Source organism: Sus scrofa, chromosome 3 (assembly GCF_000003025.6).
Source record: "Sus scrofa isolate TJ Tabasco breed Duroc chromosome 3, Sscrofa11.1, whole genome shotgun sequence".
Taxonomy (NCBI): Eukaryota; Metazoa; Chordata; class Mammalia; order Artiodactyla; family Suidae; genus Sus; species Sus scrofa.
Genome location: NC_010445.4, coordinates 5,073,408 through 5,096,866, shown reverse-complemented (window position 1 = coordinate 5,096,866; position 23,459 = coordinate 5,073,408). Strand labels below are relative to the sequence as shown.

General features: G+C 46.5%; 1 protein-coding gene across 3 annotated transcripts in view; it reads right to left on the bottom strand.

Annotated features, from left to right (window-relative positions):
* The window catches only part of EIF2AK1 (eukaryotic translation initiation factor 2 alpha kinase 1), a 38,365-nt gene extending 16,524 nt beyond the window's left edge, over nt 1-21,841 (bottom strand). Inside the window, exons 1-11 of one of the 3 annotated variants that reach the window (XM_021086085.1) lie at nt 21,635-21,841; nt 14,469-14,627; nt 10,679-10,812; nt 9,157-9,194; nt 7,621-7,720; nt 6,377-6,457; nt 5,650-5,749; nt 4,811-4,868; nt 3,943-4,270; nt 2,315-2,426; nt 794-913 (exon numbers count right to left, since the gene is read on the bottom strand). In XM_021086085.1, coding sequence (XP_020941744.1) covers nt 794-913; nt 2,315-2,426; nt 3,943-4,270; nt 4,811-4,868; nt 5,650-5,749; nt 6,377-6,457; nt 7,621-7,720; nt 9,157-9,194; nt 10,679-10,812; nt 14,469-14,627; nt 21,635-21,752 — 1,348 coding nt within the window. In that variant the 5' untranslated portion in view covers nt 21,753-21,841. The remainder of the gene's footprint in view (nt 1-793; nt 914-2,314; nt 2,427-3,942; nt 4,271-4,810; nt 4,869-5,649; nt 5,750-6,376; nt 6,458-7,620; nt 7,721-9,156; nt 9,195-10,678; nt 10,813-14,468; nt 14,628-21,634) is intronic. The other 2 variants (XM_021086083.1, XM_021086084.1) reach the window with 2 other exon arrangements.

The window sequence follows — 23,459 nt, the reverse complement described above, 5'->3', positions numbered from 1 at the left end:
ACTGTCAACTGTCCAAAATGGTTTCAAACCTAGAAATTGGCAGGGAGAGCGCCTCAGCTAACAAAGATGACGTCAAGAACTAGCTCCCAACAGTTGATGGACTTCACGTTACCCGAAAGAGAGGGCCTCTCATGTCACCGAGAGCCCCTATATTAACTTCACTGCTTCGAAAACCATTCTCAGACACCAGGTAGGTGTCCACGTTAAACTACGTCTGTGTCCCCTTCAACCCCTGACATCCTGAGGGGAAATGCCAATAAATCCGGTGTCCTGGCCCACTGTGGATTAAAGACACTATTACAAATAACAGGAACGGCGTCAGGCCGAGGGGTGAGCCCCCATCACCTGGGAGATGGGGAGGCTGCATTTTCCAGAAATGACTGACAAGGGAAGTACAAGGGGGGACAAGTAAATGCATCGATTAACTATTAATATTATGACATAATATAGGCGTTTAGAGGGTAGAGAGGTTCTGTAAGACTGAAACAAAAACTGATGAAGAAAAAAATCCTGGCATTCTCAAGCCAAGCAAGCTGAATTACATAAAAAAGAAAAACTTTTTTTTTTTAGGCGTTCCTTTAGTGGCACAGCGGAAACAATCTGACTAGTATCCATGAGGACTCGGGTTCCATCCCTGGCCTCGCTCAGTGGGTTAAGGATGAAGGTAGCAGCCGTATCCACACCCAGCTTCCCTGTCATCAGCCGCTCACATCAGCACAGCACCTCTGTCCAAAGCAAGGCACCAACCCTGCTCCAGGTCAACAGGTTACTCAGACTTGACCCTCGTTTTTACCTAATGTCCTCTTTCTGCTCCAGGCTTCCATCCAGGTCACCACATTACATTTAGTTGTCAGGCCTCTTGAGGTCCCTCTGGTCTGGGACAGTTTCTCAGACTGTTCCTGTATGTGAGGCCCTTGACAGTTTTGAGAAGTACTGGTCAGGTGTTTTGCAGAACGTCCCTTGACTGGGATTTGCCTGGTGTTCTTCTCAGCGTTAGACGTGGGGTTATGGCTTTTGGGGAGGAGGGCCACAGAGACAGCATGCCCTTCTCACCGCCTCCTATCAAGGGCCCGTACTGGCAGCAAGAGGGATCACCGAGGACAGTGGCCCTGCTCACTAGCTGGGGGGGGGGGGTTGTCAGCTTTCGTCCAGGGTAAAGTTATATTTTATTTTATTTATTTATTTATTTATTTTTGTCTTTTTGCCTTTTTTTCTAGGGCCACTCCCGTGGCATACGGAGGTTCCCAGGCTAGGGGTCGAATCGGAGCTGTAGCTGCCGGCCTACGCCACAGCAACACCGGATCCAAGCAGTGTCTGCAATCTACATCACAGCTCACAGCAACGCCAGATCCTTAACCCACTGAGCAAGGCCAGGGATTAAACCTGTGTCCTCATGGATCCTAGTCAGATTCATTTCTGCTGGGCCACAATGGAAACTCCTAAGAGGTTTTTTTAAAGGCTTTTGGTTTCCCAGTGCATGTAAAAGTTCTGTTACACTGTACTGCAGTCTATTTAGTATTTAGTATGCAATAGCACTAGTCTAAAAAACAAGTACATACCTTAATTTAAAAATATTTCATTGTAAATCAACTATACTTCAATAAAACTTGAAAAAATGAAAAATACACAAATAAACAGAGATTTGTTTCTGCTGGGCCACAATAGAAATTCCCAAGAGTTTCTTTAAAGGCTTTTCTTGTTTTTTTGGAGTTCCTGTCGTGGCTCAGTGGTTAACAAATCAGACTGAGAACCATGAGGTTGCGGGTTCAATCCCTGGCCTTTCTCAGTGGGTTAGAGATCTGGCATTGCCATGAGCTGTGGTGTAGGTTGCAGATGCAGCTCAGATCCTGCGTTGCTGTGGCTCTGGCGTAGGCCGATGGCTACAGCACCAATTTGACCCCTAGCCTGGGAACCTCCATATGCCGTGGGAGCAGCCCAAAAAATGGCAAAAAGCCAAAAAAAAAAAAAAAAAGCACTTTTTTTTTGGTAAAAGTACAGTTTCAGGTTAAAAAAAAAAAAACTTAATAAATTCTTCCTTAAATTTTTTAAAAGATCTTTTCTACCCAAAATTATGACCCTAAATTCTACCATATACTGATTACATAAACAAACTATATATATATATATACCACAGAGAAGAATATGAACTTCCAAATACCTATTTGTTTTTTAAAATGTTGAAATAAGCATAACTGTTTTGGGGGTTTTAAAAAGGTGATTTTTTTCCCCAACCGAAAGCAACTGGAGGCAGAAGGGGGCCCCTCTGCCCTGTCTGTATTCCCCAGCCCAGCCGCTGAAGCCCCGCGATACTCACAGGCGGACTCGTCCACGTTCTCCCGGCCCCGCTGGTTCCTGTCCGCGATCCAGTCCCACAGCGAGAGCTCGCACAGCTGCATCTGGATGTGCAGCATCAGGCGGTACTGCACCTAGGGGGCGACACACCGCAGCTCCCGTCGGTCCCGATTCGCCCACGTGACTCAGTGGACAAAAGCTCCCTTGCTTACTATTACTAACTACTCTGGGCCAAGCACTCGGCTGAGCCCTGCGGCAGAGAGCACAGGCCCCAGCCTGCCCAAGAAGCCCAAAGGCTAGCAAAGAGGAGGTGGAGGAGTAAAGCAATGCTTAAACCGGGGCATCGTGACCTGAGTGGGCAGAGGCAGGATGGCTGCAGTCGGGCAGGCTTCAAACAGAAGAGGCTCCTGGAGTTCCCGTCGTGGCGCAGTGGTTAACGAACCCGACTAGGAACTATGAGGTTGCGCGTTCAATCCCTGGCCTTGCTCAGTGGGTTAAGGAGCCAGCGTTGCCGTGAGCTGTGGTGTAGGTTGCAGACGCAGCTCGGATCCTGAGTTGCTGTGGCTCTGGCATAGGCTGGTGGCTACGGCTCCGATTCGACCCCTAGCCTGGGAATCTCCATATGCCGCGGGAAAAGGCAAAAGGCAAAAAGACAAAAAAAAAAAAAAAAAACCAGAAGAGGCTCCTGAACATGACAAGAGGCTGTGGGCCCAAAACTGTTTAGACTGCACTCAAAATAAACAGTTTTCAAAGCTAAGACACAGCCTCGGACTGGCCATACGGTACTCTACTACTGAGGAGACCCCAGAGTAAATCCACACTTTGTCTGGCTTCACGCTGCACGTAACTAATAACTAGTTCAAGAAAAAAGTCAGTAAAGTTAAGCGCACTGTAGCCCATGCAGGAAAAATGTCCAAATGTATTAGAGCAATGGAACAATGCCGATGAAAGGTCCCTCAAATTCAATTCCTTTATACTCAGAGGAACCCGCTCAGAGTTTTGTGTTTCATAAAAAGCACATACACAAAACCAACGATGATGCAAAAAAATAAAAATCATTAAACACACACACACACACAGAGCCACAGACTCCCAAACAGCCACAATTACCTCTGCGTGTGAGTATACAGACGTTCTGTGACCCCAACATGACAGATTCTGTGTAGAGCCTGCTAAGGCCCGCGCTGTTTTACCTCTAATATTCAGGAACGGCGAGGGTACGTGGGAGCCTCACCGGCACATCGGTGTAACCCTAGTTAGGGTACTCAGTATCCTGGAAGCTGACCTGGCGATCCCCCTAGGATGCGCTCCTAAAGCCATGTGCTAACATACAGAAAGCCCTTCTGCAGAAATACACTTTTATAGCATGATGCATGTTTTATAGAACCTGCAGGAACGTATATGAAACGTCTAGAGGAAGAAAAGGCCCATCAGAGAGGTCAGAAAAGAGTGAGCAGGGAAAGGAGGACAGGAGGGAAGACCAAATACGGGGACCAGATGTCAGGAGGAAACTCGGAGAGAAGAGACCGCCCAGGAGGCAGACGAGCTAGCGGAGAGAGAGAGGACGGGGGGCGGCCGTATCTGATCACAGCCCGCACACCGTCATCACGGGAAAAGAGCAAATCGGCAGGTTCTGCGAAAGCCATCTACCTCTGTGTGCCCCAGCAAGTCTAAGTGTTCTTCCGAAGATTCCTCGGTGGAGGTGAAATTCTCTTCCAGGTTGGAATGATGCTGAAGTGGCAGGTGAGGGCCACCGATCGAAGTGGAAGACCCATCAGACAAGCCTTTTTCTTGGCAATCAAGGGACGATTCAAATTCACTGGCATTTCTCGGGACTAAACCGGCGGTGCAGGCCACCACTCTGTTCTTGTCACTGTCCACACCCGATTCAACGAAGGATTTTTCTTCCTCCGGGGTGAATTCGGCAAAGACAATAGATGAGCTGTTACTTTCATCACTTTTAACATCATATCCATCTCTGGAGAGAAGAAAAAGCCGTAAAGATAAAAATCAATGTGAAAAAAAAAAAAACATTGAGTACCTCGACTGTTCCTTCAAGCCCATGTGCATCTTACTAGTAAACTCACGAAAAAAAAAAAAAAAAAAAAAAAAAAACAGCCAAGGTGTCTAAGTGGAACATTTACTTAAAAATACTCGTAGGAAGAGTTCCCGCTGTGGCGCAATGGGATCAGCTGGGACACAGGTTCGATCCCCAGCCCGGCGCAGTAGTTTAAGGAGCTGGTGTTGCCACAGCGGCAGCATAGGGTCACAACTGCAGCTCAGGTCTGATTCCTGGCCTGGAAACTATGCCGTGGGATGGCCAAAAAAGAGAAAAAAAAATTACTGACGGGAAATAGGTATCTGAGAAGAGAAAGTAATTCAACATTTTGTAGTGAAAATAAGGAAAAGAAAGTCTGAAAACACTTCTGAGCTCCTAGGAGCAAAAGGCAAAGGCAATCCGATGCAGGGGACAGGACGTGACGTCCGGTGTGTAAAAGGGACACCCCGGCCCGCATACCTGTGGTTGTCCTGGTCGATCACTTTCAGAGATGGCAACTGAACAGAAATTCTATCTGCTGAACAGAAACAAAAGAAAATCTTCAACCCCCCCAGTTTTCTAGGTTACGGTCAAAGGCAGAGCTAAAATAGATCAATAACACCAAAGGAGCCTACACATGTATTTAAAAATGTCACGACCTTCCGGCAATGCAACGAGCTTATTCAAATGACTGGCAGATTTTAGTAGTGATAAAAACAGAGCTGTTCAACTACATGGGGGCGCAGCAAACTTTCTGTACAGGACCCGACAACAAATATTTCAGGTTTTGCGGGACCTAGGGGACTCCGCTGCCATTACTCAACCCCGCTGCTGACGTGCACCAGCAGCTGCAGGTAACACAAATGAATGAGCCTATGTTCTAGCAAACGTTACTTACTGACACTGAAATTTGAATTTCATACAATCTATGCAAAATAATTCTTCTTTTAACTCTTTACAAATGTACAAAAAACATCCTCAGTTTGCAGGATGTACAAAAAACAGAGGCAGGCCGGATGTGGCCCACAGGTCAAAATCTGCCACCGCTTCAACTTAATCCACTCTCCTTGGGAGTTCCCACTGTGGCTCGGTGGTAATGAACCTGACAGTATCCATGACGATGTGAGGTCTATCCCTGGCCTTGCTCAGTGGGTTAAGGCTGCGGTGCTGCCATCAGCTGTGGTGTGGGTCGGAGACACAGCATTGCTGTGGCTGTGACGTAGGCCCGCAGCTGTAGCTCCGATTCGACCCCTAGCCTGGGAACTTCCAGATGCCGCAGGTGCGGTCATAAAAAAACATAAATAAATAAAACCACTCACCTTGCCTCTGGGCCACGTGCACATGTTCTATCCAGGCAGTGTGATAGCCCACAATATTAGGATGCTGGAGACCAGCCAGCACCTTAACTTCCCGTAGCACCTAAAAAAGAAATGGACTTAGAGCTGGCTTTTCCTGACAAATGTGTTACATGTTCGTGGTATCAAATACCACTTGTCTTCTCTCTAAAAGAGATCTAAACTATATTAAAGGGGGGGGGAATATTTTTACAAGAAACAAAGGCAACTGTTCCAGTAAATACTTGACACTTGTCACAGCTCCTATGTAATCATTCGCCCACTGGATTCCGACACGTCAGTCAAGACCTCCAAGACAAATAAAACCATTCTCGTGACTGCAATTTCAAGGTCGGAAGACAGAAGTGGCTCAGAGGCCCCGGACCATGAAGCATGTCAGGGAGGAGCCTGGGACCCGACCTGAGTGCCTGTGTTTTTCATAACAAGCTTGTTATGTACTGTGCATGAAGAGTTTACTTGAAAAATTAACTTCCCCAGCAATAACCCTGAAATGTGGTTAGTCTGCAGTGTTTACAAAAACATTATGTCAAAAAAAAATTTGGACTTGATGTTTACTTTACTGTAACCCGTTCTTAGTAAACTGCAATCCATACTACCTGGGACCTGCCAACTCACACACACACAGACATATCTCTTTCAAAAGGACCTAAATATTCAATGATTCAAAATAAATAAATTTTGAAAATCATACCTTCATGCAATCTGTTTTAGTTGCCCCCTTTATCAGGATTTTTTTAATTGCATAGTATTGACCATCTAATTTATTCCTGACCTAAAAAACAGAAAAAACAAGGTATACTGTGCCATTAAATTACAAATGAATGAAAGTTCTATTAACCTGAGATTAGATAATCCAAACTGGCCAAAGTGATAAAAAAGTAAGCTAAACACATGCGTCCTCTTTCCTATCTTCAGGAGAGTCAGCTGGACTAAAAGTTTTTGTTTTTTTTTTTTGTCTTTTGTCTTTTTTGTTGCTGTTGTTGCTATTTCTTGGGCCACTCCCGCGGCATGTGGAGGTTCCCAGGCTAGGGGTTGAATCGGAGCTGTAGCCACCGGCCTACGCCAGAGCCACAGCAACGCTGGATCCGAGCCGCGTCTGCAACCTACACCACAGCTCACGGCAACGCCGGATCGTTAACCCACTGAGCAAGGGCAGGGATCGAACCCGCAACCTCATGGTTCCTAGTCGGATTCGTTAACCACTGCGCCACGACGGGAACTCCATGGACTAAAAGTTTTTCAAACTGCACTGGGAGTCCAGCTCCTGGAAGCTATAGGTCTCAAGAATGAGAATGTGAGCCAAAAGACTCTGTGCAAAACAAAGCAGTAAAACTTTGTTCAGGAATATATTTCTTTTTCCTTTTTCAGCCACACTCAAGGCATATGGAAGTTCCCAACCCAGGGATCAAAGCCAAGCTGCACCTGTGACCTACACTCCAGCTGCAGCAATATGAGATCCTTAACCCACTGCACCGAGCCAGGGATCAAACCAGGAAGGCCACAGAGATAAGCCAGATCATGAACCCACAGAACCACAGCAGGAACTCCCTTCAGTAATACATTTAAAAAAATAAATAAATAAAATTTAACTATAGGAGTTCCCTGGTAGCCCAGTGGGTTAAGGACTCATCATTGTCACTGCTGTGGCATACGTTCAATCCATGGCCTGGGAACTTGCATGTGCCCAGACATAGACGAAAAAAAAAAAAAAAAAAAAACTAGGACAAAACTCAAAAGTTTCCAGAATCCACCTAAATCAATTAGGGACAAATTAAATCCAGCCCACTTCCCTATAAATGACAACCTTAAGAAGAAGTAAATTTACGTGATTTCTAGGAATTTTCCTTTAAGCATTTTAAACAATAATAAAGAAAACAACTTCTCCAAAAACACCTGTTAAGAGTAGAAGGTCAAAGCGGATACATGGAGAATCACCTTGTATACTCTGCCATATCCACCTTTTCCTAAGGTGGCAAGTTCTTCAAATTCATTTAAGTAGCGGGAAGTTTGTGCTTCAAAGCTTACTTCCCTTGATCTGAAAGTTAAATACAAACAATCAGTCACTACCAAAACACAGGAGAACCAAAACATCCCAAGACATGTTGTGGTCACTCTATTCGTCCATCTGGCAAACCTCGTGGATCACCAAACTGTGATAATTTGGAAAGGCTAAGATAAAATGAAAATTTCCATTCTCTACGAAGAAAACATCTGAGAATAAGCATATGGATAATGTAATAAGGACAGCAAGGGGTTCATTCATCTAATTTTAAGCATTTTACCTGGAATTAGTATTCCAATTACAAGGTATTATTTTAAAGCAGGGATGCTAAGGATGACTAAGGCAGCAGTTGATTAGCTGAGCTCAGTGATAAACTCTAGTTAAATTTCTTAATGATCCCACCAGTTACGGATTGGGGGGGGGACCCGCAGGGGAAGCATATGGAGGTTCCCAGGCTAAGGGTCGAAGTGGAGCTACAACTGCCAGCCCACAGCACAGCCACAGCAATGCCAGACCTGATCCTCGTCTTTGACCTGCCCCACAGCTCACAGCAATGCCGTATCCCCTAACCCACTGATCGAGACCAGGGATCGAACCTGCATCCTCATGGATACTAGTTGGGTTCTTAATCCACGGAGCCGCAATGGGAACTCCAGTTACAGACTGTAAACTAGCATTTCCTACACACAGCCGAAATTCAGTGCGATTCCCCGACAGAGACTGGATGTCAGTGCTCTGAATAAGGGGCCTTAGAGAATCCACGCAGAAGTGGGGGAGCGGGGTCAAAGACGAGAGAATGAGAAGTACTGTAAATCTCACAAAAGTTTTTAATTTTCATGGAGTTCCCGTCGTGGCGCGGCAGAAAGGAATCCAACTAGTACCCATGAGGACGTGGGTTCAATCCCTGGCCTCGCTCAGTGGGTTAAGGATCTGGCGTTGCCGTGGCTGTGGTGTAGGCCGGCAGCTGTAGCTCCGATTGGACCCCTAGCCTGGGAACCTTCATATGCCACAGGTACAGCCCTAGAAAAAGACAAAAAAAAAAAAAAAAAGTTTTTAAATTTTCATAAAATAGCCTAGCTACATTATTTTTTTAATCCCAATACTAATTTCTGATTAATTCAGGATTCATTCTTGGTTTTTTTTCTGTCTTTTGTCTTTTTAGGGCTGCACCTGTGGCATATCGAGGTTCCCAAGCCGGGGGTTAAATAGGAGCTAGAGCTGCCAGCCTACACCACAGCCACAGCAACAGGGGATCTGAGCCACATCTGCGACCTACACCGCAGCTCACGGCAACGCTGGATCCTTAACCCACTGACCAAGACCAGGGATCGAACCCACGTCCTCACGGATACTAATTGGGTTCGTTAACCACTGAGCCACGACGTGAACTCCTGCGAGATTAATTCTTAACCCTGATTTCTTTTGGACAGTTTACTCCTTGCATAGTCAAAAAAGTATTCAACACATACCTGGTCTTCTGGATATGAGAATTATCCTCACAAGGACCCTAAAATCACAAAGTTATTTTTAAAAAGCATTTTGAAAATGTCATGGAATTAGGAGTCTATCAAAACTCAGTATTATATTAATAGTCCCAAATGTTGAAACCAATTTTTTGTAATGATTTTCATTTTTTTCCATTATAGCTGGTTTACAGTATTCTGTCAATTTTCTACTGTACAGCAAGGTGACCCAGTCACACATACATGCATACATTCTTTTAAAAAAAAAAAAAACCCACTTGATGCCTTTTTCAATATTACTTAAAAGCCTGCAATTGAACAAATTTCTCTTTTAACTAAAAGATCACTAGTGAAAAAGCTCTATTCTTAGATCCAAGGACAAAATTGAGATTTACCAAGGAGCGCCATCAGCAAATAACACTGGCTTTACTGTCACATAAATACAGAAACTAACCACTGCTCACATCTCCCCTGCTCCCACCCACCCAGGCCCCCAGCACCTTACGTCTGCCCCTGCTTCTGCCCTCACCCCACTCACTGAAGTCTCAACACAGCAGCTGGGGAGATCCCACTAAAATCTAAGTCAGATTCAGAGTTCCCGTCGTGGCTCAGTGGTTAACAAATCCGACTAGGAACCATGAGGTTGCAGGTTCGATCCCTGCCTTTGCTCAGCGGGTTAACGATCCGCATTGCCGTGAGCTGTGGTTGCAGACGAAGCTCAGATCCCGCGTTGCTATGGCTGTGGTATAGGCCAGTGGCTACAGCTCCGATTCAACCCCCAGCCTGGGAACTTCCATATGCTGTGGGAGCAGCCCAAGAAATGGCAAAAAGACAAAAAAAATAAATAAATAAAATCTAAGTCAGATTATGTCACCCCACCCCCACCCCGGCCCACTCAGAATCCTGCAACACTTTTCACTTTCCTGATAAAAACCAAAAACATTAAAACAGCCTCAAGATCTGGCTCCACGTGTTCCCCTCCCTGGCCTCACCCCTACCGGGCTTACCCTACGCCAGCCACATGGCTGCCTGTCAGCTTCGCCAACGTGGGCACACAGCTACCTCAGCGACTGCTGCTCCTCTGCCTGAATGCTTTCCCTCTGCCCGGCTCAGACCCTCAACTGCACCTCCTGACACTGGTCTCACCAAGGCCCTCCCCGGCTATGCTTCGTGTAACTCACACAGCCCCGCCCAACGTTTTCTAAGCCCTTCCCTGCTTTATGTCTCCCCTTGACCCTTAGCACCATCTACCACTCCATTTATTTTTATTTTTCCATTGTCCACATACCCCCTCACCAAAATATAAGCTCCCTGAGGATGGGGGCTTTTATTTTGTCCACTGCATGAACCCCAGCTTCTATAAGACAGCCTAACACAGAGTGGGCATTCAGTAAATATTTGTTGAATAAACCTATTAAACTTAACATTAAATCTCTGTTATAATGAGGATTTCATAACGCTTAAAAATACAGTTCATTTGAAGTTAGGATATTTTTATCACACACAAGGTACATTTTTCATTGCTTACCTGACGGACTCTCTCCCTGGCTGACCTCATTAAGTGCGTAATAGCTCTGTTGTGATGTAGCCGCAATGAGCTAAACTCATCACTACAAGTGAAGGACGACAGCAGCCCCATTTTGATAAAGGTCTGACAAAGTACTACGAAAAGAATAGGGAAAACGATTACCAGAAAGGCCATCAATAAAACAGCAATTTTCAAAACACACAGAAAAAAAGAGTTACAACAGCCTCTGCAAGAAAAAAACCTCTGTAAGAAAAAAGTTGGGGTTTTTTTTGTTTGTTTTGTCTTTTTGCCTTTTCTAGGGCTGCACCCGCAGTACATGAAGGTTCCCAGGCTAGGGGTCAAATCAGAGCTGTAGCCACCGGCCTACGCCAGAGCCACAGCAACCAGGGATCTGAGCCATGTCTGCGACCTACACCACAGCTCACAGCAACGCTGGATCCTTAACCCACTGTGCAAGGCCAGGGATCGAACATCAAAACCTCATGGTTCCTAGTCGGATTCGTTAACCACTGCGCCATGATGGGAACTCCAGAAAGTTGTGTTTAAATACACATTACACCTTGGGGGCTGATTCTCTAAAAGAAGCAAAATGATTGGTACAATCACTGATCAGCAGCTCAACTATCATTTCTTATCTGATGCTCTGATTCCACAGTCACTTGTTTACCATGCTTGGTCTGTCAGTAAAGCACTAACCTCTGTCTTTTAAAAAGGAAGGAGGGAAAAAAGGGGGGGATACAAATAAATAAAAATTTAAAAGGCAGGAGTGGAAACAAATGATGAGAACTTACAACAAAAGCAAGTATGAATTGTTGTTCTCAATTATGGAATATCTGTAACCAACACACAAAGGGCACATATGAGGTGTGTGTACAGACCTAACACCAGGGAGAAGTCAAATCTGAAGCCACAAGGCCAAGCTGCTCAGAAAAAGAAGCCTCTACAGAAGCACTTAGTTTTTAGTCAGTTAAGAATACAGATGCCCACTGTGGCTCAGTGGTTAAGGAACCCGACTAGTATCCATGAGGACACGGGTTCGATCCCTGGCCTTATTCAGTGGGTTAAGGATCCAGAGTTGCATGAGCTGTGGTGTAGGTCAGACGCAGCTCAGATCCCACATTGCTGTGGCTGTGGCGTAGGCCAGCGGCTCTAGCTCCAGTTGGACCACTAGCCTGGGAACCTCCATATGCCACAGGTGTGACCCTAAAAAGACGAAAAAAAAAAATTAAAATCAGCAAGTTTTATAGACTTGCTTTCATCAGAAACAAGATTATTATATTAAAATCGTTATAATCTGCTTCTCTATACAGTAAGCCCAATACAGCATCCCCAGGAACCAATGCATTGGAACCTACAGGACACCCCCTTATGTACAACCCAGCTCCCCAAGCACATATTCAAAAAAATAAGGGCACACTGGACCAATCATATTTTAACCACTTTTCTTGTCCCATGAAGCTTATCAAAATGTTAATTACCTTTAACTAAAAATAAAACATTCTAAGGTCACGTAAAAGTACTGATAAATTTAGATACCTGATGTTAACAAGACTTGGAAAGACTTTTGATTGAAAAGACCCTTGAAATCTGTGGTTGGGCTTATTCGAGGCCTCAGGCAATGAGCTGAACCAAAAATGCCACGATCTGGAGTTCTTGTCGTGGCGCAGCAGAAACGAATCCGACTAGGATCCATGAGGTTGCAGGTTCAATCCCTGGCCTCAATCAGTGGGCTAAGGATCCGGCACTGTCGTGAGCTGTGGTGTAGGTCGCAGATGCAGCTCGGATTTGGTGCGGCTGTGGCTATGGTTGTGGTGCAGGCTGGCAGCTACAGTTCTGATTCGACCCCTAGCTTGGGAACCTCCCTATGCCGTGGATGTGGCCATAAAAAGACAAAAGACTAAATAATAATAATAATAATAATAATAAAGAAATGCCATGAACTGTAACACTGCTCATTTCTGTGCTCAAGTGACCCAGGGCAGGAATGAAAACAAACATTTTCAACAACTGTGCGAGATTTGGTCTTTGAGGGTCCCGGCACACAGCTCCACGTGGTTACAAAACTCGTATAATTAATTTCCTAAGCAACAGGGAGGCTGGGAGCATCTTTGGTTTTAATATCTGGTCTCTGACTTCAATTCGTGACATTAGAGCTTCGGAGAGCCTTGGACTCCCCAGTGATGAGTCTTTTATATGCTAATGACATGACTGGTGGCAGCAGTGCCCTAGACCTCTTGAGGACGTGAGAGCTGGTCACCCCAAAGACCAAGTCATGATTATAAGCTTAGAACTTTCCTCCCCACCCCACCCCCATCCTCCAGGAAGGGGAGAAGGAGTGGAGACTAAGTTAATAATCGGGACGGGGCTTGCCATGAAAACCTCTCAAGCACAGGGTCAGTGAACACATCCGCCTGCCAGGAGGTAGGTGACCCTGAGCCCTATGGGCACAGAAGGTCCAGCACTCTGGACCCTCCGGTCCTCCATGGACACCCCTCTCCGTCTGGCTCCTCCTCAGTACCCTTCAGCGTATCCTTTATTCTGATAAACGGGAAAGCACAGGTGCATGTCCCTGAGCACTATGAGCTGACGGAGCAAAGCATCAGAGAGAGGGGGGCAAAGGCAACCCCCAACTGGGGCCAAGTCAGACACAAGTGCGGGTGACCTGAGAACCTGGGGACCTACTCCTTGCGACGAGCATCCCAAAGGAGGGCAGTCCTGAGGGACTGGGCTCTTAGCCTGCGGGCTCCACTCTCACTCCAGGGAGACCCGGTGACTCGTGTGAGACACGCAGCTGGCGGCGGAGACTTGGTCAGTGTGGGAGGAAAACCCTACACATCTGGTGTCAGACGTATTCTGTGTCTAGAGGAAAAGTTTTCTAGGAGTTCCCGTCATGGGACAGTGGTTAACGAAGCCGACTAGGAACCATGAGGCTGCGGGTTCGATCCCTGGCCTTGCTCAGTGGGTTAAGGATTGCAGCATTGCCGTGAGCTGTGGTGTAGGTGGCAGATGTGGCTTGGATCTGGCGTTGCTGTGGCTGTGGGGTAGGCCGGCAGCTGCAGCTCCAGTTAGACCCCTCGCCTGGGAACCTCCATATGCCTCGGGAGCAGCTCTAGAAGAGGCAAAAAGACCAAAAAAAAAAAACAGTTCTCTATTAAAGAACACAAAACACAACTGTTTCTGGGCTCTGGTCAATAACAGGTTGAAAATATATAACTGTGATTTTCATTTACCCGCTCACTAACTAAAGCATAACAGATTTTCAAAAATTATATGAATTATCACCTTATAAGTAAAAAATAAGTACCTTTTGGAGTTCCCATCGAGGCTCGGCAGTTAACAAACCTGACTAAGATCCAAGAGGACACAGGTTCAATCCCTGGCCTCGCTCAGTGGATTGAGGATCTGGCGTTGCCAGGAGCTGTGGTGCAGGTCGAAGATGCGGCTCAGATTCTGCATTGCCATGGCTGTGGTGTAGGCCGGCGGCTACAGCTCCGGTTAGACCCCTAGCCTAGGAGGCTCCATATGCCATGGGTGTGGCCCTAAAAAGAGAAAAAAAAAAAAAACAACCTACCTTTAATTTATTTAAATACACACAATTTTATGGTGATCAATCTTTTGGGAGAACCCAGCAATGATGTTCATATGGAATTACCCAAAGGAAAATATAAATTTACAAAACAAACCACTAAAGCTTATTTCAAATGTTTACATATCAGCTGCTTCTCAGATCCACAGCATTAAACAACATAGCAGTCTTACAAGTTTTATTTAGCAAGACTAATTTACTAACATTTAAACACCTGTCTTGAGCGAAGTGGGTTGGGCTCGTGCACATGGCTCAAGTGTTCCAGCAAAGAAACCAGCAAGAGCTGGTTTGCAACTGCAAAAGGGAAGGTCGGCTGCTGCAGAGGCCCTTTCAGCACCTGGAGTTCTGCTGGCACGTCAGATTCTGCAAATTAAAAGGGAAAACAAATTTTTAAGAAACGGTAAACATATCTCCTTATGACTAAGCATTTTCTAATTAATGAAACACTTTCAATTTAAGGAAATAAAAAGCAAAACAGCAGGTAAGGTGAGTGGGATTAATCAAGATAGATTTTCTGAAATTGAAGACGGTGGGGGGGAGGTTTGCTTTTTGCAGGCAGCGCCTTCGGCGAAGCAGAAGTTCCCGGGCCAGGGATCAAACCCACGTCACAGCAGTGACAATGCTGGATCCATAACCATGAGTCACCAGGAACTCCCGGAATTGAGTTTTGAGTTAAAGTCTGGACTTTTCGAGGACTGGCAGAAAGATGGCCCGGGGGAAAGGAGGAAGTTTTGGCAGTAACAATCTGTGCAAAGACAGAAACAAATAAATGAAAAGTATACATTTAAGCACACGAGCAAGCAGTACGAACAGGATGGCCTCCTTCCTTTGAGAGGCATAAAGAAGTCTGGCAGTGGAGCTCCCGTCGTGGCGCAGTGGTTATCGAATCCAACTAGGAACCATGAGGTTGCGGGTTCGGTCCCTGCCCTTGCTCAGTGGGTTAAGGATCCGGCGTTGCCGTGAGCTGTGGTGTAGGTTGCAGACTCGGCTCAGATCCCGCGTTGCTGTGGCTCTGGTGTAGGCCGGTGGCTACAGCTCCAATTCGACCCCTGGCCTGGGAACCTCCATATGCCGCGGGCGCGGCCCAAGAAATAGCAACAACAACAACAACAAAAAAAAAAAAGACAAAAAGAAAAAAAAAAAAAAAAAAAAAAGTCTGGCAGCAAACAAAAGGAAAGGGCGGATGGATGGAAGCGTTACGCTGGGCAGGTGTTACACGTGTAAGGACCAGGTGTTCTGTACACACGATCTCGTATTATCCTCACAAACACCCTCCGTTACCACCCCCGTTCGACGTTCGACGCACGTGGCCACTGTCCTCAGAGAGACGTCGAGGAAAAGTAAGCGGAGAGATCAGACTGGCTCCCAAGCCCGTCCTCCTTCCACTAAACAAGACCAGGCAGACAGGTGAGCTGGCACTTAAAGGTGACGGTCATACGGCCTCACGCAGCACGTCTTCAACACGGTATTTAACAAGCCAAAAAAAAAAAAAAAAAGCCACAAAGAAGGAAACATGTTTGAGGCAAGTATTCAGGAAACGGGTGATGGGCAGCCGGGAAGGAAGCCTGCAACAGCCCTCAGGCCAGGAGGAGCCTAGAAAAGGAGGAGAGGGGCAGAAACGGGGAGGAAAGCACAGGTCTCTTGGATACCCAGAGAGAAGCGGCCTGATCAGGACGGAAAACACTAGGAAGGGGAGGGTGGAGATGCTAACGAGAGTGAAAGTCTAATCGGGGCTGTTGGAGGAAACTCTCCAGGGCTGCTGACCCACTCCACCGGAAGGGACTTGCAGAAACAGGGCCCGTGGAGCCGACACCTTCGAAAACCACTCCCATTTCAAATGCTGTTTCACTCTCCTCTGTAAACACTCAAGTTCCTGGAAGAGCCAAGACTTTCAAATCGAGACTGCGTTCACCAATTTCCTCTCTGACCTGTAGGTGGCCCAAAAAGACTGGCCTGTATGAAGACGTGCTTTTTGTTTTTTTGTTTTGTTTTGTTTTATTTTGTTTGTCTTTTTAGGGCCACACCCAGGGTATATGGAAGTTCCCAGGCTAGGGGTGGAATCAGAGCTACAGCTGCCGGCCTGCACCACAGCCACAGCAACACGGGATCCAAGCCGTGTCTGCGGCCTACACCACAGCTCTCGGCAGCGCTGGATCCTTAACCCACTGAGCGAGGCCAATGATCGAACCTGCGTCCTCATGGATACGAGTTAGATTCGTTTCCGCTGGGATGTGATTTTGTTTTAAAGGAATACATATTGTCTGAATATGGGAAAGAAAAAGAATGGAAAATGTGGCTACATAAAAACTTCTGTACATAAATACACCTTGAAGTTAAAATACGAATCACAAAATCAGATACAGTACATATACCTGCTCTGTGTATGACAAGAAATAGGCAATAAAATGCATATAGAGATCTTGCAACCGAGTAAGAAAATGAAGCACAATCAAAGTTCCAGCAGGCTTTAACGTAACTAGTAATTATAACATACATGTTAAAATAACTACGGAACCTGAATTTCCCATCAGATTGGTAACTATTTAAACTCCGGATGCTGGGTATTGTTAAGGGCACAGAAAACTTTCAAACACAAGGGGTGTTTACAACCTGTGGCAACACACTGCAGACTGTCAATTGCGGAGAATTGCAGTTTCGACCTTTACCCAGCAACGGTACTTTCGGAAATACAAACCAAGGAAAGAAACAAAGCACAACAAACATATATGTACAAGATGGTCAGTGTCACCCTTTAGAGAGGTGAGAACAACAGAAGACACTACAGCTCCGACTGGACCCCTAGCCTGGGAACCTCCATATGCCGCAGGAGCGGCCCTGGAAAAAGCAAAAAGACCAACAAAAAAAAATAGAAAGATAATCAAAGACTAGTCCAGTATCAAGTCAAAGAAGCAGGCCATAAATATTCAATAGGAATACTAATGAAGGTGAGGCAAGAGAGTTTCATTCAAACCAACACAATCTTTCTCGTCATTATTATTATTTTCACAAAATGCATCAAAACAATTTTTTTTTTTTTTTTTTTTTTTTTTTTTACTTTTTAGGGCAGCACCTACAGGATATGGACGTTCCCAGGCTAGCGGTCAAATAGAAGCTGCAGCTGCCGGCCTACACCACAGCCACAGCCACTGGAGATCTGAGTCGAGTCTGCAACCTACACCACAGTTCACGGTAACGCTGGATCCTTCACCCACTGAGCAAGGCCGGGGATCGAACCCGAGTCCTCATGGATACTGGTCAGGTTAAGCAGTGAGCCATGATGGGAACGCCCCAGAATAATTTTTTAATGTTTTTCTTAACCCAACAAATCCTACTTCTCGATCTATCCTAAAGAAATAATCATATATTAACAAAGATGGATGTATACAGATGCCAAAACCATTATTATTTCTAACGGTAAAAAATGAAAAAAGCCCAATCTATTTTCCAACAATATAGCAAAGACTAAATAAACAATAGTACAGAATGTAATGGTCTTAAAATAATGGGTTTTTTTCCTTTTGCTTTTTGCTTTTTAGGGCCACACATGCGGCATATGGATGTTCACAGGCTAGGGGTCAAATCAGGGCTGCATCTGTCAGCCTACGCCACAGCCAGAGCAACGCCAGGTCCTTAACCCACTGAGTGAGGCCAGGGATTGAACTCTCATTCTCATGGATACTAGTCGGATTTGTCACCAATGAGCCACAACGGGAACTTCTTAAAATAATGCTCTTAAAGGCTAGTCTATGACAAGAAAATGTTAACATAATTTCACATTTAAAAATATATATATAGGGAGTTTCCATTATGGCAAAGTGGAAACTAATCCAACTAGTATCCATGAGGATTCAGGTTCAATCCCTGGCCCCCTTCAGTGGGTTAGGGATCCAGCGTTGCCGTGAGCTGGAGTGTAGGTCGAAGATAGGGTTTGGATCCTGAGTTGCTGTGGCTGTGGCCCGAAGTTATAGCCTGATTCAACCCCTAGCCCGGGAACTTCCATATGGTGCCTTGTGGCCCTAAAAAAAGCAAATAATAATAATAATGTAGGCGTTCCCCCTCTGGTACAGTGGGTTAAGAATCCGAATGCAGGGACTCAGGTTGCTGCAAAGGTGCAGGTTCAATCCCAGCCCAGCACAGAGGGTTAAAGGATCTGGGGTTGCCACAGCTGTGCCATAGGTCGAAGTTACAACTCAGATCCAGTCCCTGGCCCAGGAACTGCCATATGTCACAGGTGCAGCCATAACAAATAATTAATTAATTTTGTGGTTTCTCTAAATTTTTTTCTTATTTGGACAAAATGAGGAGTCTTTAATCCATCCATGATATCTTTCTTTGATAAAGATACTTTGTTGTTGTTGTTTTGGGGGGTTTTTTTTTTTGGCTGTGCCTGCAGCATACAGAAGTTCCTGGGCCAGGGATCAAGCCACAGCAGTGACACCAGATCCTTAACCACTAGGCCACCTGGGAACTCTGACAAATGTTTTAAATGCAAAATCAATCAAAAAAGCAGTCTCGGAGTTCCCATCTTGGCTCAGGGGCAAATGAACCTGACTAGTATCCATGAGGACGAGGGTTCCATCCCTGACCTCATCAGTGAGTTAAGGATCCAGCGTTGCCCTGAGCTGTGGTGTAGGTCACAGATGAGGCTTGGATTTGGCGTTGCTGTGGCTGTGGTATAGGCTGGCAACTGTAGCTCCGATTTGATCCCTAGCCTGGGAACGTCAAGATGACACAGGTGCAGCCCTAAAAAAGAAAAAAAAAAAGAGAGAGAGAGAGAAAGAGAAGAGGTTAAGTGGCTAAATGGAAAAGTGAAGTCAAGTTCTCTCTTTTTCGCAAGAGGGGTGCTCCCTCAGCATTTGGAATTTCCCAGGCCAGGGATGGAACTCACGCCACAGCAGTGACAGTGCTGGATCCTTAACCACTAGGCCACCAGGAAATTCCCAAATTCTCTTATAAGAGTAAGAAATAAGATGGAGTTCCCGTCGTGGCGCAGTGGTTAACAAATCCGACTAGGAACCATGAGGTTGCGGGTTCGATCCCTGGCCTTGTTCAGCGGGTTAAGGATCTGGTGTTGCCGTGAGCTGTGGTGTAGGTTGCAGACGCGTCTCGGATCTCGCGTTGCTGTGGCTCTGGCGCAGGCCGGCAGCTACAGCTCCGATTGGACCCCTAGCCTGGGAACCTCCATATGCCGCGGGAGCAGCCCAAGAAAATGGCAAAAAGACCAAAAAAAAATTAAAAATAAAAAAATAAAATAAGATACAGACCGGAGATGAGTTAAGAGTTCTAGAATTCTGCCAAGCAGGAAGGGAGAAGACAAACAGGAAAGGGTTCACCTAATTCAATTTCCTCAGGAAAGTATGATCCAAATTATTAAAGAACTTGGAAGATTTGATCTGAAGTACAAATTCTGAAAAACTTACAAGTTATATGAAAGAAGAAAAATTAATAAAAGTCTGACAATGGGCGTACTGTCAGCCCTCCTTCTAAAGCATTCTGCTCCACAGGGGAAAAAAAAAAAAATACAGAAATTTTGATCAATGGCTGATGTTGGCTCTTGGAGAACCCCTACACAGAGGTGCTGAAAAACACAGCTGTTAATTCCATCTAGGTTGGCTTTGTCCGTTTGGCCGCGCCTGCCGCATCCAGATGTTCCTGGGCCCGGAATCGAACCTGCACACACCAGCCACCGGAGCCGCCGCAGTGACAATGCTGGATCCTTAACCAGCTGAGTCACAAGGGCCCTCCACACCTAGGTTTTGAATCTTCCAATGCTACCCCTGACTGCCACAGTGACCTCCTCACCCCACACAAACAACCTTGAAGAAATCATTTACCTGGTGTTTTTACACCTAAAAAATGAAACGACGTTTCTCACGTCGATAAAGTATGTCCGGACATTCTGGGCTTCTCTGAGCCATATGTAAACACAGAAGTGTTATTAGTAACCTACAGAGAACGCAACTTTTAGAAGCTTATCTAAGATCACTCCCTTCCAAAATAATCTTCAGTCTGCAGAAAACCTTATCGCAAAGTTACAGAACAGACAGACTTGCCTGTTGACAGCTGCGACTTACATGACCTAACACTTTACGTAATATGGAGCCGCAACAATATGACCCACAGAAAAAATCAGTTTGTCCATTAAACAATAGTTATCTTCCAATTATCCTGTTAATGGCCTACGTAAATTGCCACTCTGCTTTTGTTTCTCTTTACGAGCAAGAATTGTAGGTAGTAATAAGGATGATACTAGAAGCATTTAAGGAATAAATGAGGACCTTTTCAACGAGGCTTGCACCTTGAAATCCACTGCAACATGTTAATATTTGTCTCCTGCTTCAACTTAATGCCTGTAATCATTCTATTCAAACTACCACAGGGTAAAAATGTCCCTGAATGGATGCAGTCATCTTTGATGGCAAAATTTAATTTTAAAAATTGCCAAAACAGGAGTTCCCCTTCTGGCTGGGCGGAAACAAATCTGACATAGCATCCATGAGGACGGAGATTTGATCCCTGGCCTCGCTCAGTAGGTTAAGGATCCGCTGCTGCCGTGAGCTGTGGTGTAGGTGGCAGACACGGTCCAGATCTGGTGTGCTGTGGCTGTGGCATATGCCAGTGGCCACAGTTCCCATTCGACCCGTAGCCTGGGAACCTCCACAAGCCGTGGGTGCAGCCCTAGAAAGACAGAAGGAAAAAGAAAAGAAAAGAAAAAAAAAAAAGCCAAAACAATTGGCTGCAAATAAAGGGCCTATTCCATTAAATACTCGATACTTTGAACTGGTTACACTCAATATTTTAAGTATCTCTCGTTTTATGAACAACTTGACTGACATATCATATTCCCTGGTAACCAAAAGCCTCACGGAAACGTGAGCATTTTTTTTAACTGAAGAGGGTGATGTCCACACCGCCTCACTATGAGACGCCTTTAGCTACCCGATTAGTAAAGCAAACGACAAGAGAAGCTACAAATTAAAACTCAACCCAAACTGTAGAGCGCACAGGGTCTGCAGAGTCCCATTCGACCAGTTTGCAAAGTTCAAGCTCCTCGCCGGACAAAACGCGGGGGCTCGGAGCTGGAAAGAGCCTGAGGGGAGTTCTAGCACGTCCGCAGCCCCGAGTCCGCAGCGAGGAATCCAAGGAAGAGAACAGCAAACGAGCGAGCGGGTTGCAGACCCCCGCTTCAATACGAGTGGACCTAGCCCAGACCGCCCACCCGCCGCCCCACACACTGCACCGCTGGGTTCAAGCCCGGATCCAGCCGAACCGGTCCAGGTCCTGGGGCGAACTTCGCAGCTGCCTGCCCGGCCAGGAATGAAGGCGGACGGCGAAGGGGGAGGGCCCCCGCGGCCTTCTGGGTCCCTCACCATCGTACTTGGGGTCCGAGCCCTCGGCCGGGAAGTCGATGGCAGGCGGCGCAGGCACAGCCCCGGCTCCGTCGCCCTCCGCCTCGCGCTCCCGGGCCCCGGAGACGCCCCCCAGCATCGCCCGCCGCGCGCGGGCCGCCGCACTGCCCGCCGGCCAGCCGAGCGCTGCCCTCTGCACTCCCAGCGACCGCCACCGGATCCGGAAGTAGCTGCTCGCGAGGAGGACGACCTGCCCCGCCCTCGCCCCCGTCCCCGCCCCTGGGAGGAGCTGTAGGGGGCGGGCCCGGCCACAGGCTCCGCCCCCCGCGCCCGCTCGGGGAGGGAAGGATGGGCTGTTCCCGCGCGGGTGCACCCCGGACGCGGTCGCCTGGTGGGCGGCGGCGGGAGTCGGCGGCGGAATCGGGGGACCTGCTCGCCCTGGCGGAGTCTCCCCAGCGCTCCCTGCGGCCCCGCCCCACTGACCTCGAGACCCGAATACCCGACGAGTCAGCGCTCTTACGTCTCATGCTAATCCAAGTGTTTACTTTTTGAGGATACAGCGGTGACTGTTCATTTGTCATTGGTTTAAAAATAAATAAATAAAAACACAGGGAGTTCCTGTTGTGGCTAAATGGTTAGCGAATCTGAAGAGCATCCATGAGGACGAAGGTTCGGTCCCTGCCCTTGCTCAGTGGGTTAAGGATCCGACATTGCCATGAGCTGTGGTGTAGGTCGCAGACGCGGCTCGGATCCCACATTGCTGTGGCTGTGGTGTAGGCCAGCAGCTGCAGCTCCTATTGGACCCCTCGTCTGGGAAGCTCCATATGCTGCTTTTTCCCTAAAAAGCAAAACAAAACAAAACAAACACCAATCCACAGCATATGCAACACTCCTCTCAACGTGAACCTATTTTGGTGAACTGTTAGACCAGAACAAAATGGAAAATGCCAACTAGATTCCAGAGTGAATTCAACCTATTAAAAATTCCACTGGTTTTGAAACAACTTTCAACTGAAGTGATTTTAAACTTGAGACAGCCTTTTCCAAGTGAACCAATGGCCATACTGGATCAACTGTGGTTTGAAGCCATTGGATGACCTTTGCCCTCTGGATAACCAAGTCATCAGACTTGATCACCAACACTCTCCTTTTGGAAGTAATTCTCAGTGCAGATCAGATAACAGGGCTGGAATAAAAGGCTTTTCAGATTTGGGGCCTCAACCCCAGTGCAGTGTGCAAAAGTGGTATTGTTTAAGAATTATATTTGAGCATACAGAGTTCCTGTTGTGGCTCAGCAGTAATGAACCTGATTATTATCTATGACGATGCCGGTTTGATCCCTGGCCTCGCCCAGTGGGTTAAGGATCTGTTGCTGGGGTGAGCTGTGATATAGGTCACAGAAGCAGCTCAGATCCTGCATCGCTGTGGCTGTGGTGTAGGCCAGCTGCTGCAGCTCCAATTCAGCCCTTAGCCTGGGAACTTCCATATGCAGTAGGTGCAACCCTAAAAAAGCAAAAATAGATATGTGTGTGTGTGTGTGTGTGTGTGTGTGTGTGTGTGTGTGTGTGTGTGTTTGAGCATAGCTTCCATATAAAGTCCTACGGTATTCATTCAGCCTGATAGAAGCAAATAACTCACCAAGGTTAAGAACGCCCCTTTCCATGCCCTGCCCATGGGATGGGCACAGCTTTTCTTGAAGGTGATTTATCTATATATAGCCATAGCTATAAAAACGCAAAATACTTTTTTTTTCTTCTTTGGCTGACCCAGGCACACAGAGTTCCAGGGCTGCAGCTGCATAGCGAGGCCAGATCCTTACCTCACTGGGCCAGGCCAGAGATTGAAC